We start from the raw sequence: 15,880 nt of genomic DNA on the forward strand, positions 1-15,880 counted from the left end.
GTGTGTAGCAAAACATTTAAACAAAAGGGACACCTGAACGGTCACATGACTGTCCACACAAGAGTCAAACCTTTTAAATGCTCTCTTTGTGACAAAAGATTTGGATTAAATAACGATCTAAAGAGACACATGACTGTCCACACAAGAGTCAAACCATTTAAATGCTCTCTTTGTGATAAACGATATGGATTAAATAACGATCTAAAGAGACATATGGCTGTCCACACAGGAGAGAAACCATTTAGTTGTTCTACATGTGATAAAACATTTCGACTTAAAAGAAACCTGACCTATCACATGAATATCCACACAGGAGAGAAAACATTTAGTTACACATGTGTTTATATTCTTTGATGTGAGTGTCTCTGGTCTTGTGTTTCATGTGTTGTGTATTGTCATGCATATATGAATTTAAATAGTTTACATCGTCAAAGTGTTTCATGTCCTCACTGGTTTGAGCTGAATTCTCATCGGAGAAGAAACTGAGGAACATTTGTAACCTTCTTCCTCTTCAGTTTAAACTCAATACTTCATTTAGTTTGACTGTAGAAACTGACATTGAGTTCCATAACTGAAGGACTGAATTGAGAAAAGGATTGTGGGTAATTGCCTCCTTCCTCCTTTCTTCAACATCATCCTCTCCTCATCTCCTCTTTGAGATTTGGGGATTCCTTTGTTTTACGGCGTGAATATTTGACCTTTTGTTGACCGCTCGTTCTCTTGGATTCACTCGTGTTGGAACAGCTGTTCAAGTCTTCTGTTGTTGTTGTTTTCTTGGCTCAAACATTTGGAAAGTTCAGCCAACGTTTCCACCAACATGACTTCAGTTCAATGTTCTTCTATATTTGTCCCAGAGTTTGTAACCAAGCTGCAGCTGCTGGCTTTTCTTTTAAAATAAATATGTGTTCATGATTAATGTCGTTTTTTCAATCATAATTAAATGAAATCAACAAACATTAAGCATCTATTTGTGGTTACTTGCAGGTTTTGAAATATTCAATCAATGTCGGATTAGAGCAGTGATTCTCAAACTGTGGGTTGTGACCCTCAAGCGGGTCGCCTAGGCATTACAGATGGGGCGGGGGGGGAGGGGGGTTATAGTTAGACCTGAACCAGGTTCATCTGGTCACATGACATCTATTGTTCATCGAGTCACATGACCTCTATTGTTCATCTGGTCACATGACATCTATTGTTCACCTGGTCACATGACATCTATTGTTCATCTGGTCACATGACATCTATTGTTCATCTGGTCACATGACATCTATTGTTCATCTGGTCACATGACATCTATTGTTCATCTGGTCACATGACCTCTATTGTTCATCTAGTCACATGACATCTATTGTTCATCTAGTCACATGACATATATTGTTCATCTGGTCACATGACATCTATTGTTCATCTAGTCACATTACCTCTATTGTTCACCTGGTCACATGACCTCTAGTGTTCATCTGGTCACATGACATCTATTGTTCACCTGGTCACATGACATCTATTGTTCACCTGGTCTCATGACATCTATTGTTCATCTGGTCACATGACATCTATTGTTCATCGAGTCACATGACATCTATTATTCATCTGATCACATGACCTCTATTGTTCACCTGGTCACATGACCTCTAGTGTTCATCTGGTCACATGACATCTATTGTTCACCTGGTCACATGACATCTATTGTTTATCTGGTCACATGACATCTATTGTTCTGTTCATTCTGTAGAGGGACCAAAATAAACTGAATTGAAAACTGAATTATTGCAGAAACAGTTAAAGATGGACTCGAGGACTAGAGGCTATAAGCACCGTGGTGAGTAACCAAGAGACTCCATCATCATCATCATCACCATCATCATCATCATCATCATCATCATCATTACCATCACGATGATGTACTTGTGCCAAATACCACAATAAAGTTCAGTCCCGTGTTCCTCGTCTTGAGATATTGGCCAATCACTGACGGCCGTCTGGCCCAGCACAGCCTCAGACTCTACCACCAGGTCGTCCTGGTGCTGTGGACAGCCAGGTGGCACCTTCTACCTTCAGGTCACATGTCGTCATGAAAAGGGCTGAAGCCGCTGTGGGATACAAGGTGGTGCATGTCGTACACGGCTCCCGCCACTAGAGGGCAGTGGCGCCTCCTTCAACAGGAGCGTTAACAGAAGCTCTTGGTCCCAGAGCTGAGGGTGAGTTGTGGTCGTGTGTGGAACACCAAACCCTGGAGAGCATCAGGAGACCACCTGCTGAGCATCACGTGGTGTCCTCTGCTGCTCACTCAACTCACTCAGCACCTTCAGAACAGACAGGTCACGTGACAGAGGCTGCTTCACATGTGTAGTGTACATGTAATAAGATATAATGATATTATATCAATAGATTTATTATATATTATTTTATGACATATTTATTATATGACTGGAAGGAACGATTCTGCCGAACAAGTAACTATATTTATAGTTATATATAAATATATGAATATATAATAATAATAATATACATTTATATAAACAAGATGTTTTACCAGATGGCATGTTCTGTGTGTTATGGACCCCTTTTGTCTGCCTGTCTGACAGGCAAGGCAGGCAGGCAGGCAGGCAGACAGACAGACAGACAGACAGACAGGCAGGCAGGCAGACAGACAGGCAGGCAGGCAGGCAGACAGGTCGCAGCGTCACAGCCTGTGTCGGACCTCGCGTGAGCTGCGGTGGAAGCTGCGGGGAGAGGCGGTTCTTGGAAGGCGTGGAAACCCACGCAACGTTCCCGATAACGGGATATCGATCTCAAGTGATCGGTGCCGATGAAACGAGCCGGAAGAGAAGAAGAGACTTTTACAGGTGAGGAGCTCCTTTTAATCCGAGCTGACGGGAGGAGGTGTAGCTAGCAGGCTAGTAGCCCTCGCTGCAGCAGACGAGCCCCCAGCTGAGACTCGAGGACCCCCGGGTTGTTTTAGAGAGGGGGGGGGGGCTCACTCAGGTAACTCAGGTAACTCACCAGGTGACCCGCTGTCACACCTGCACGCGACACTGCGCCCCGTCTGTGACTCCAGGTGTTTGATGCTAGCTGAGTGACGTGAGGAGAGAGGTAGCTAACGCTAGCTCGCTGCCTTGAACAGGATCAGTTAACAAAACACACAGCCAACAACAACAACAACAACAACAACAACAACAAACAACAGCAGCAGCGTTCCCCGGTGCTCGCGTGGTGTCTGTACTTCTTGTAACGGTGACGTTTATCTGAGGCTACATGACGCGTCCAGTTAGCTCGCTAGCTAGCTGCTAACCGCCCAATCATAATGGAGTTAGTGCTCCTGTATGTAGCATTAGTGTGTTTTAACACCAGAGGGTACATATATATTATATGTATATATATATTTAATATATATATATTTACTTAATTATATATGAACATATACATATATATATATATATCTACTTAATTATATATGAACATATATATATACTTAATTATATGTGAACATGTATATATATGTATATATATTTTTTAAATATATATATATATACTTAATTATATATGAACATATACATATATATGTCTATATATATGTGTGTGTACATATGAATATATTTATATATGTGTGTTTATATATATATGTATATATGAATACATATACATATATATATATATACAAGTAACTATATGTATATATATATATATATATATAGTTACTTGTTAAACTGAAAGGTTCCTTTCAGAGTCATATAATGTTAATAATAAATGTAATATAGTAATAATATAATAAATATACCATAAATATATGTGTATGTATATATTAATATATTATAACATGTAGTTAGTTGTTAGGCAGAATGGTTTCTTTCAGACTCAGAATAAATATATCATATATAATAAATACAACATATATATACAATTTATATTGATATATATATATAACTTTAAAATATGGTTACTTGTTAGGTATAATATAATAAATACAACATCTATTTATAGAAATGTCATATAATACTCATATAATAAATATATCATATAATATATTAAATATAACATATATTTATACAGAAAAGTCATATAATACTAATATAATAAATATATCATGTATATTGAATGGAGTGAGATGTTATGCATGTACAATATTGGTACAAGTCAAAATAATACTTTAAGTCTTAATCCATTGTAATTCAACCAGAGCTGTGAAGCTCCCTTCTCTGAACATTTGGTTTACTGAGATCCGTTTTGGGTGGAAAACATGCACGGTTCTCTATGTTTGATATCGGGTCCTGTAAACATGAACATTGAATCAAAAACAATAAATATACTTATTTAGGCTCACAGGATATGAGCAATTGTCATAAAAATGGCAATAAAAAGACTATTAGACAATAATAAGACTATTAGGCAATAATAAGACTCTTAGGCAATAATAAGACTATTAGGCAATAATAAGACTCTTAGGCAATAATAAGACTCTTAGGCAATAATAAGACTATTAGGCAATAATAAGACTTAGGCAGTAGTCTTTTGATTCAAAGTGTTTTATTACATTTTTTGAACAGAAAACATAAATCAGACAATCCTATTCAGTTTTATTCTTTTTTGTTTGTGGTTATTTAAACAACTATTAACAATTATAACTTATTTCTTAGTTTCATTATAATTAAACATTATATGTATTGATTTAGTTGTGTGTGTACCGAGTGCAGGAAGTACAGAGAGGACACGCACAACAAAACAACACGCGATTAAATGATCATAATGATTAGAGGACGTTTGTTGCCCCTCTAGTGACATCAGGGGCAACATTATATTTCTGAGGCTTTGTTTCCGACGCTGCCCTCAGACCTCAGACTTTTGCTTCATGTGTACATTTCAAATACAAATGTCCGTCCTGCACTCATCCCCCTCCCGCAGGCCCGATGGCTCCTCAGTGACCCGCCATGGCGTTGATGATCCCCCCGGTGAAGCTCAAATGGCTGGAGCACCTGAACAGCTCGTGGATCGCGGAGGACAGCGAGTCCATCGCCACGCGGGCCGGCGTCTCGCTGCTGTACGCCAAGCTGCTGGCCAACAAGGAGGCGGTGCTGCTGCCCCAGCAGGCGCTGTGCCTGAAGGGCCCCCAGCTGCCCGACTTTGAGCGCGAGTCCCTGTCCAGCGAGGAGCAGGAGCACTACCTGGACGAGCTGCTCGGCAGCCAGCTGGCGTTGGCCAAGACGGTGTGCTCCGACTCGCCGTTCGCCGCCGCCCTGCGCAAGCGCGTGCTGGTGCTGCAGCGCGTCTTCTACGCGCTCTCCAACAAGTACCACGACAAAGGGAGGGTCAAGCAGCAGCAGCACTCGCCGGAGAGCAGCGCGGGCGGCGCTGCCGACCCGCACGCCGCCGGCGAGCGGCCGCGCTCCAGCACGGACGCCCTCATCGAGATGGGCGTCCGCACGGGCCTCAGCCTCCTCTTCGCGCTGCTGCGCCAGAGCTGGACGATGCCGCCGCCGCCCGGCCCCGGAGGCGTCGCCGGGGGCAACATGAACCTGTGCAACGACGTCATCCGCACGGCCATCGACGTGGTCGGCTCGCTGCCGCCGCTCTCGCTCGCCAACGAGAGCAAGATCCCGCCCATGGGCCTGGACTGCCTGGCCCAGGTCACGGCCTTCCTGAAGGGGGTCACCATGCCCGGCTCCGGGGCGGACGTCTCGGGGCGGCGGCTGGCGTCGGAGCTGCTGCTGGGCCTGGCCTCCCAGAGGGGGTCGCTGCGCTACCTGCTGGAGTGGATCGAGATGGCGCTGTTGGCGGCGGCGGCCGTGGTCAGCGCCATGGAGGAGAACAAGCTGCAGAGCCAGGAGGGGCTCATCGGATACGAGTGCTTCATGAACATCCTCATGCAGATGAGGCGCTCGTTGGTAAGCTGGCAGCCGGTGTGTCTTCTGTTTACCAGCAGGCAGCGAACACGAACCGTCATGCAGTCACCCATCCAGCCGGTAGCCTCCTCGTGAGGCGTGACGGCTGTGAACGGTCACCGATGATGACGTCATCAGCTTTTAGACTTTAGATTGTTTTGGGATTCAGATTATTAGTATCTTTATTTAAACCACGTCACCATTTGATGCTCTTAACCAGATTGTAGCTCCAGCTAATTAGCATCTGTAGTGGGGGGGGGGGGGTGATCATTGCCACGGTGTGGACGTCTGAACATATCTCCATGTGAACCCCCTCAGGGCTCGTCAGCGGACCGCAGCCAGTGGAGAGAACCCGCCCGGACCCCCGATGGGCTGTGCTCGCTGTACGAGGCGGCGCTCTGTCTTCTGGAGGAAGTGAGACGTCGCTACACTCTGAATAATACACCTGGAAACGCTTTACTACGTCCACACCGTCTCCCCTTTTCCTCCAGGTGTGTCGAATGGCGTCCGACTACTCTCGCACCTGCGTCAGCCCCGACAGCATCCAGGCCGGCGACGCCCCTGTGGCGTCGGAGACCTGCGAGGTGTACGTGTGGGGCAGCAACAGCAGCCACCAGCTGGTGGAGGGCACGCAGGAGAAGATCCTGCAGCCCAAGCTGGCCGCCGGCTTCGCCGACGCCCAGACGGTAAGAGAGAGAGGCGGGCCGTGTGCAGAGCTGAGAGAGGGGTGGGGCGTGTGCAGAGCTGAGAGAGGGGCGGGCCGTGTGCAGAGATGAGAGAGGGGCGGGCCGTGTGCAGAGATGAGAGAGGGGCGGGGCGTGTGCAGAGCTGAGAGAGGGGCGGGGCGTGTGCAGAGCTGAGAGAGGGGCGGGCCGTGTGCAGAGATAGAATAGAATAGAATATACACTTTTATTAATCCCCAAGGGGAAATTAGTTCTCTGCATTTAACCCATCCTTAGTGATTAAGGCAGTGGGCTGCGCGTGGCGCCGAGGGGAAGCAAACAGGGGTTGCTGCCTGCCTCACACTGCAACTTGCAAACTAAATGGGGAGAGAGGGGGACCCACAACCCCTGCCTTGCAGGGGACCCTGGACCCTGAGAGAGGGGCGGGCCGTGTGCAGAGCTGAGAGAGCGGAGGGGCGTGTGCAGAGATGAGAGAGGGGCGGGCCGTGTGCAGAGATGAGAGAGGGGCGGGGCGTGTGCAGAGCTGAGAGAGGGGCGGGCCGTGTGCAGAGATGAGAGGGGCGGGGCGTGTGCAGAGCTGAGAGAGCGGAGGGGCGTGTGCAGAGATGAGAGAGGGGCGGGCCGTGTGCAGAGATGAGAGAGGGGCGGGGCGTGTGCAGAGCTAAGAGAGGGGCGGGCCGTGTGCAGAGCTGAGAGAGGGGCGGGGCGTGTGCAGAGCTGAGAGAGGGGCGGGCCGTGTGCAGAGATGAGAGAGGGGCGGGGCGTGTGCAGAGCTGAGAGAGGGGCGGGTCGTGTGCAGAGATGAGAGAGGGGCGGGCCGTGTGCAGAGATGAGAGAGGGGCGGGCCGTGTGCAGAGCTGAGAGAGCGGAGGGGCGTGTGCAGAGATGAGAGAGGGGCGGGCCGTGTGCAGAGATGAGAGAGGCGGCTGTGCAGAGCTGAGAGAGCGGAGGGGCGTGTGCAGAGATGAGAGAGGGGCGGGCCGTGTGCAGAGATGAGAGAGGGGCGGGCCGTGTGCAGAGATGAGAGAGGGGCGGGGCGTGTGCAGAGATGAGAGAGGGGCGGGCGTGTGCAGAGATGAGGAGTTTGTGGACCGGGGGCTCTGTGGTACTTGAGTATTTCTCGTCCTCTGATGCTGCTGTGAGGCTCCAGATGGACTCTGGAGGAGAGAGAGGCTTTCATCCAATCAGCAGCTGACAAACAGACACATGACGTCACCAGAGACAGACAGAGCTCCTCAGGATCACTCTCTCTCTCTCTCTCCCCCCTCTCTCCCCCTCCCTCTATCTCTCCCCCTCTCTCCCCCTCCCTCTCCCCCCTCTCTCCCCCTTCCTCTCCCTCTCCCTCCCTCGCCCGCTGCAGATCGAGGCGGGTCAGTACTGCACCTTCGTGATCTCGTGTGACGGCTCGGTTCGGGCCTGTGGGAAGGGCAGCTATGGCCGCCTGGGCCTGGGCGACTCCAACAACCAGGCCACGCTGAAGAAGCTGACCTTTGAACCCCACCGCGCCGTGAAGAAGGTGTCGTCGTCCAAGGGCTCCGACGGCCACACGTTGGCCTTCACCACGGAGGGGGAGGAGTTCAGCTGGGGCGACGGCGACTACGGCAAGCTGGGCCACGGCAACAGCTCCACGCAGAAGTACCCCAAACTGATCCAGGGCCCGCTGCAGGGGAAGGTAGGCTCCGCCGGGCGGCGCCGCGCTGACCCGGGACCAGCGTCAGTAAATACCCTGTTGCCCCTGATCTCACAAGCAGAGGGCAACGCATGACCCCAGAGTGACCTCTCATCATTATGAGGCTTTAATGAACGATACGACCCGGTCCAGCCGGCAGATCAGGTTTGGGTTTTTGCCGTGATGTGAGGACTTCATCAAGAAATACGTTATAAGTGTTAATAGTAACAAGAAATAACCACAAAGAAATAAAAATAACATTGAATACGATCGTCTGATTTATGTTTTCTGTTAAGAAAATCTCAGAAAACACTTTGAATCCGTATTATTATTATTATTATTATTATTATTATTGCCTAATAGTCTTATTATTGCTATTTTTATGACAATTGCTCATATCCTGTGAGTCTAAATAAGTATATTTATTGTTTTTGAACAAATGTTAAATTTAAAAAGTGCCGCCAATTAATTTTTTTATTGATTTCAGTCAGTGGGGCAAAAGTTTCCCCCGAAAAAATATGTACATTTCCTCGTGTGTGTGTGTGGTGTGTGGTGTGTGTGTGTGTGGCCAGGTGGTGGTGTGTGTGTCTGCCGGCTACAGACACAGCGCCGCGGTCAGCGAGGACGGAGAGCTGTACACGTGGGGCGAAGGAGATTTCGGTCGATTAGGTAAGTCGCCCGGACTCATCGGTACGATTGTTTTGGCGAGCCGTGGTCTTATTGTCTGGTTGCTCGGGGCGACGCAGGTCACGGCGACAGCAACAGCCGGAACATTCCCACGCCGGTGAAGGACGTCAGCAACGTGGGCGAGGTGTCGTGCGGCAGCTCACACACCATCGCGCTGTCGAAGGACGGCCGCACCGTGTGGTCCTTCGGGGGCGGGGACAACGGTGAGGAGGCGTGGCCTGTGTTCAACACGACAGACCATAATACTCTCATAGTACTATCATAGTACTCTCATAGCACTCATAGTACTATAATACTCTCATAGTACTCTCATAATACTCTCATAATACTCTCATAGTACTCTCATAGTACTCTCATAATACTCTCATAGTACTCTCATAGTACTCTCATAGTACTCTCATAATACTCTCATAATACTCTCATAGTACTCTCATAGTACTCTCATAATACTCTCATAGTACTCTCATAATACTCTCATAGTACTCTCATAGTACTCTCATAGTACTCATAATACTCTCATAGTACTCTCATAATACTCTCATAGTACTCTCATAGTACTCTCATAGTACTCTCATAATACTCATAGTACTATAATACTCTCATAGTACTCTCATAATACTCTCATAGTACTCTCATAGTACTCTCATAATACTCTCATAGTACTCTCATAATACTCTCATAGTACTCTCATAATACTCTCATAGTACTCTCATAATACTCTCATAGTACTCTCATAGTACTCTCATAGTACTCTCATAGTACTCTCATAATACTCTCATAGTACTCTCATAGTACTCATAATACTCTCATAGTACTCTCATAATACTCTCATAGTACTCTCATAATACTCATAGTACTCTCATAATACTCTCATAGTACTCTCATAGTACTCTCATAATACTCATAGTACTCTCATAATACTCTCATAGTACTCTCATAGTACTCTCATAATACTCATAGTACTCTCATAGTACTCTCATAATACTCTCATAGTACTCTCATAATACTCTCATAATCCTCTCATAGTACTCTCATAGTACTCTCATAATACTCTCATAATACTCTCGTAGTACTCTCATAATACTCTCATAGTACTCTCGTAGTACTCTCATAATACTCTCATAGTACTCTCGTACTCATAATACTGTCATAGTACTCTCGTAGTACTCTCATAATACTCTCATAGTACTCTCATAGTACTCTCATAGTACTCATAATACTCTCATAATACTCTCATAATCCTCTCATAGTACTCTCATAGTACTCTCGTAGTACTCTCATAATACTATCATAATACTCTCATAGTACAATCATAATACTCTCATAATACTCATAGTCCTCTCATAATACTGTCATAAGACTCTCATAGTACTCTCGTAGTACTCTCATAATACTCTCGTAGTACTCTCGTAGTACTCTCATAATACTCTCATAGTACTCTCGTAGTACTCTCATAATACTCTCGTAGTACTCTCATAGTACTCTCGTAGTACTCTCATAATACTCTCGTAGTACTCTCGTAGTACTCTCATAATACTCTCGTAGTACTCTCGTAGTACTCTCATAATACTGTCATAGTACTCTCATAATACTGTCATAATACTCTCATAGTACTCTCGTAGTACTCTCATAATACTCTCGTAGTACTCTCATATTACTCTCGTAGTACTCGTCGTACTCGCCGCTCTAAGAGACCCGCTGCCCCTCCAGGTAAACTCGGCCACGGTGACACCAACAGAGTCTACAAGCCCAAGGTGGTGGAGGCGCTGCAGGGCCTGTTCATCAGGAAGGTGTGTGCAGGCAGCCAGTCGTCCCTCGCCCTCACCTCCACCGGACAGGTACGCCGCCCTGAGGGCCTTTGGGCCTCTGGTTCTCTGGGTTCTCTGGGTTCTCTGTTTATCGGCCTCTGTTCTGTGTCTCTGGTTCTCCAGGTGTATGCGTGGGGCTGCGGCGCCTGTCTGGGCTGCGGTTCCTCGGAGGCCACGGCGCTGCGGCCCAAACTCATCGAGGAGCTGGCCACCATGAGGGTGGTGGACGTCTCCATCGGGGACAGCCACTGCCTGGCCCTGTCCCACGGTACGCCCCCCCGCCCTCATCACGAGAGAAGCTCCGCCCCCACCGGGAGGAGCGAGGCGCAGACGCAGTTACAATGATATCACACGTTAAAAAAAGTGACATTTATTTGTTGATTTCTTTTACAAAAATTGGAAAACACTGCAGAAACTATATATTAATAATCAATAATAATTAGAGGCTCTACATGTTATATATACTGAGGAGCTCAACGTCAGATGTTTTTAGACAGAATCTGGTCAACGTAAGCAGTTTATTTGGGCGAGATTGTATCCCGAAATAACTGAATTTGAAGCTTCACTTGAGTGAGTGTTCCAGCACATGGTGTGTTCAGGGGGGGTCAGAAAAACCACAATCTGACGATACAGAGTGAAGTTCTGTGATAATCGGCGTGACGTAGCAGCCGGTCCGTGGACCCTGTTTGTTTGAATGCTTCTCTGAAGCTGGAGGTTACGTAAGGCCGTGCAGGTTCAGTGTGAGGTTCTTCACTGTTTACCTCGATGTGCACGTCTAACCTCACATTGCGTCTCCCACCGCCGTGCAGACAATGAAGTGTACGCCTGGGGCAACAACTCCATGGGCCAGTGCGGCCAGGGCAACTCCACGGGGCCCATCACCAAGCCCAAGAAGGTGGTCGGCCTGGACGGGGTCGCCATCCAGCAGATCTCAGCCGGCACCTCCCACAGCCTGGCGTGGACCGCACTGCCCAGAGACAGGTAGGGGGGGGGGGGGGGGGCTGTGTTCAGGAGGGGTTGCATAATAGAGGTCAAAGGTCAGTCACGCATAATAGAGGGCAAAGGCCGGTAGTGAATCTAATGAGGTGAGAAATACATTAACTGGGCAGTTCTTTGCAAATGAAAGTGTCTGTTGTTTCATATATATTATGTATATATATATATATATATTTAATGGTTCATCATAATACTGATGAACCATTAAATGTTATATAATATTTTTTAAATATATAATAAATTGAGATTTATGTAAACTAATATTATTTATATATATATGTATGTAAAAGATATTATATATAAAAGATATAAAAATGTTAAAGAATATGTTTTACTTAAATAAATTGAGATTTATATAAACTCATATTATTTATACATGTATATATAAATCTCAATTTATTTCAGTAAAAATATTTATGTAAACTAATATTATTTATATATATAAGGTATTATATATAAAAGATATATACATGTTAAAGAATATTTGTTACTTAAATAAATTGATATTTATATAAACTAATATTTTTATATATATAGATAAAAGATATTATACGTTATATAATATTTTTTACTGAAATAAATGTAAATTGAATTAAACTCATATATATTTATAAATCTCAATTTATTTCAGTAAAAATATGATTTAACATGTAATGCTTCATCAGTATTATGATGGTGTAGTGTAGGTTCATTTTTAAAGACGAAGATTTCAGAAAAAATTAATCGGATAATCTTTTCAAATAAACCCACAATGCTTCACTCCACATGAGTTCTGATGGTGCCACCATGTCCCCCTCAGGCAGGTGGTGGCGTGGCACCGGCCCTACTGCGTGGACCTGGAGGAGAGCACCTTCTCCCACCTGCGCTCCTTCCTCGAGCGCTACTGCGACGGCATCAACAGTGAAGTCCCTCCTCTTCCCTTCCCGTCATCCAGGTAACTCCACACACACACACACACACACACATACATATAACTGTGTATTCATCATCTCAAGTGGATGTCTGGCTAGAACATCATACATTAAACACATCTTCTCCCAGGGAGCACCATAACTTCCTCAAGCTGTGCCTTCGGCTCTTGTCCAATCACCTGGCTCTGGCTCTGGCGGGGGGCGTGGCCACCAGCATCTTGGGTCGGCAGGCCGGCCCCCTGAGGAACCTGCTCTTCAGGCTCATGGACTCCTCGGTGCCGGATGAGATCCAGGAGGTCAGAAGAGGCTCTGTGCTCGACGACACTCCATTGACCCTCACTGTGACCCAACCGAGGACACACAGCTGCTGGTGTAACCAACGTGTGTGTGTGTGTGTGTGTGTTCGTGTGTGTGTGTGTGTGTGTGTGTTCGTGTGTGTCCCACCAGGCGGTGATCGAGACCCTCTCAGTCGGGGCCACCATGCTGCTGCCTCCCCTGAGAGAGAGGATGGAGCTGCTCCACTCGTTGCTGCCTCAGGGCCCCGACCGATGGGAGAGTCTCTCCAAAGGACAGGTACACAGACAGACAGACAGACAGACAGACACATAAACACACACACACAGACACACTCACACACAGACACACAGACCCCCCCACCCAAACACACCCACACACACACACACACAGACACACGCACTCACCATCACACACACATGGACAGACACACACACACTCACTCACACACATTAGCTCACGGTTTAATGGCTGTAGCCTGATATCAAAGTGGAGATATATAAGTGATATTGATCATATTGTGTGTGTGTGTGTGTGTGTGTGTGTGTGTGTGTCTGTGTGTGTGTGCGTGTTCTCTCCCACAGAGGATGCAGCTGGACATCATCCTCACCAGCCTGCAGGACCACACCCACGTGGCGTCCCTCCTGGGCTACAGCTCCCCGGCCGACGGGCCCGAGGTGCTCGGCTCCGGGCCCGTCGGCTTCGCGGCCGCCCCGGAGCCCGGAGCGTACGGCGCCGCGGCCGGCGGCCCCCCCGACACCCACCTGGCCGAGATCCTCATGAAGACGCTGCTCAGGAACCTGGGCTTCTACACCGTGAGTAGACAAGTCGCTGTATCCCTCATGGCTCCTCCCACTGCTGGAGGCGGAGCTAACGCATCCATAATGCTTTGTTATCATCAGCTGCACACACACACACACACACACACACACAGCTCCTTTCTTCATCTCTACCTTTGAATAAAGAAATATAATTTAACAAAATAATGTTATTTAATCTAACGTGAAGTTATTCAACAGGTCGGTCTTGTTTTTAAATACATATATTATTTAATAATTTTTTCATTTTAATAATAATACATCATAATTAATGTGTTGATTAGATTTAGTTTTTGCAAATAAATGTAATGGCGTTGAAACGTGAACCCGTTAGTCGAGGACTCGTACTTCAGGTTTTGGGCTCGCTGAACAATTTTCTGCAATAAAAAAAAACACGATGAACTCTGTCCCTCGACCTTTAACCTCTGCCCCCCCCCCCCCCCAGGACCAGGCCTTCGGCGAGCTGGAGAAGAACAGCGACAAGCTGCAGCAGGGCCCCTCGCCCTCCGACAGCAGCCAGCCGGCTCACCTCCACCAGCTGCTGTGCTCCCTGCAGAAGCAGCTGCTGGCGTACTGCCACATCAACTCCGCCACCGAGGTGAGACACGCCCCCTTCTCGCCCCCTTAACACCTCCACACCTAAACACCTCCACCCCTCCTCCGCCCTCAGAGCTCCAGCAGCGTGGCGCTGCTCCACAAACATCTGCAGCTGCTGCTGCCGCACGCCGCCGACATCTTCGGCCGCTCGGCCGCTCTCATCCAAGAGAGCTCCTCCCTCAACGGCAGCATCCGGGAGAAGCTGCAAGGTGGGAGGAGCCTCCACCTGTCTGACTGTCTGTCTGACTGTCTGTCATTCTGTCTGACTGTTTGTCTGACTGTCTATCTCTCTGTCTCTCTCTCTCTTTCTGTCTCTCTCTCTTTCTCTGTATCTCTCTCTTTCTCTCTCTCTCTCTCTCTCTCTCTCTATGTCTCTCTCTCTCTCTCTTTACTTCTAATGCACGTTATATTTGGCCTTATTTTAATCTTAGATGTTTATATTATTATTTACAAAGTCCTTGTTATGTGTCTGACCCTCCTCTCTCCGTGTGACTTTATTCCCTGACAGCAGATGTGTCCTTGTCTCCTTGTTGTCGTCTCCTCGTCTCCTAGGTGTGCTCTACGTGTCCGCGGCCGGCAGCATGCTGTGCCAGATCACCAACTCCCTGCTGCTGCTGCCGGTGTCGGTGGCGAGGCCCCTGCTGAGCCCCCTGCTGGACCTGCTGCCCCCTCTGGACCGCCTCAACCGGCTGCTGCCCGCCGCCGGCCCCCTGGAGGACCAGGAGCTGCAGTGGCCCCTGCACGGTGAGCAGGAAGCCGGGGAAACCCCACGCATCATAGGTCCCGGAACTTTAAAAGGGTTATTTACAGGCCTGGAGAAGTCCTGTTAATGTTGTTATATTCACATGTTCATTGACACTGAGTTTTAAATAATTAATATGCTTTTAAAAGAAAGACGCTCTAAATATAAGCCGGCATACGCTCTTTTATACTCCGCGCTGCAAGTGAACGCACCTTCACTGAAAAGACGTGAATGTTTAATCTTTTAATCTAAACTGTTGTCTCATTCATTTGAGTCATTTAAGGTTATTTACTGAACGCTTCTGAATCCTCTTTGTTAGTTTAAATACGACATGTTATCTCTTGCATGTTTATACACCGAGATTTCACAAATGCTTGGTCATTGAAATTTGGTTTAAAGTCCTGGAACCTGTTCATTGGTCATGAGGATGAACCTGTTCACTGGTCATGTGGATGAACCTGTTCATTGGTCATGAGGATGAACCTGTTCATTGGTCATGAGGATGAACCTGTTCATTGGTCATGTGGATGAACCTGTTCATTGGTCATGAGGATGAACCTGTTCATTGGTCATGAGGATGAACCTGTTCATTGGTCATGAGGATGAACCTGTTCATTGGTCATGTGGATGAACCTGTTCATTGGTCATGTGGATGAACCTGTTCATTGGTCATGAGGATGAACCTGTTCATTGGTCATGTAGATTAACCTGTTCATTGGTCATGTGGATGAACCTGTTCATTGGTCATGTGGATGAACCTGTTCATTGGTCATGAGGATGAACCTGTTCATTGGTCATG

The 15,880-nt window shown here is 47.1% G+C and overlaps 1 protein-coding gene across 7 annotated transcripts in view; it reads left to right on the forward strand.

Annotated features, from left to right (window-relative positions):
* The first annotated feature begins 2,703 nt into the window (after positions 1-2,703).
* Positions 2,704-15,880, forward strand: part of herc1 (HECT and RLD domain containing E3 ubiquitin protein ligase family member 1) — a 61,443-nt gene continuing 48,266 nt past the window's right edge. For 5 of the 7 annotated variants that reach the window (XM_056413224.1, XM_056413229.1, XM_056413226.1 and 2 more), the window contains exons 1-17: positions 2,707-2,846; positions 4,900-5,879; positions 6,195-6,290; positions 6,368-6,562; positions 7,920-8,231; positions 8,801-8,897; positions 8,975-9,118; positions 10,626-10,753; positions 10,847-10,991; positions 11,533-11,704; positions 12,519-12,653; positions 12,761-12,926; positions 13,078-13,203; positions 13,509-13,739; positions 14,188-14,340; positions 14,413-14,548; positions 14,892-15,083. In XM_056413224.1, coding sequence (XP_056269199.1) covers positions 4,926-5,879; positions 6,195-6,290; positions 6,368-6,562; positions 7,920-8,231; positions 8,801-8,897; positions 8,975-9,118; positions 10,626-10,753; positions 10,847-10,991; positions 11,533-11,704; positions 12,519-12,653; positions 12,761-12,926; positions 13,078-13,203; positions 13,509-13,739; positions 14,188-14,340; positions 14,413-14,548; positions 14,892-15,083 — 3,382 coding nt within the window. In that variant the 5' untranslated portion in view covers positions 2,707-2,846; positions 4,900-4,925. Of the gene's footprint in view, positions 2,847-4,899; positions 5,880-6,194; positions 6,291-6,367; positions 6,563-7,919; positions 8,232-8,800; positions 8,898-8,974; positions 9,119-10,625; positions 10,754-10,846; positions 10,992-11,532; positions 11,705-12,518; positions 12,654-12,760; positions 12,927-13,077; positions 13,204-13,508; positions 13,740-14,187; positions 14,341-14,412; positions 14,549-14,891; positions 15,084-15,880 lie in introns of all 7 variants that reach the window. The other 2 variants (XM_056413230.1, XM_056413225.1) reach the window with 2 other exon arrangements.

This window comes from Pseudoliparis swirei, chromosome 4 (genome assembly GCF_029220125.1).
Source record: "Pseudoliparis swirei isolate HS2019 ecotype Mariana Trench chromosome 4, NWPU_hadal_v1, whole genome shotgun sequence".
Taxonomy (NCBI): Eukaryota; Metazoa; Chordata; class Actinopteri; order Perciformes; family Liparidae; genus Pseudoliparis; species Pseudoliparis swirei.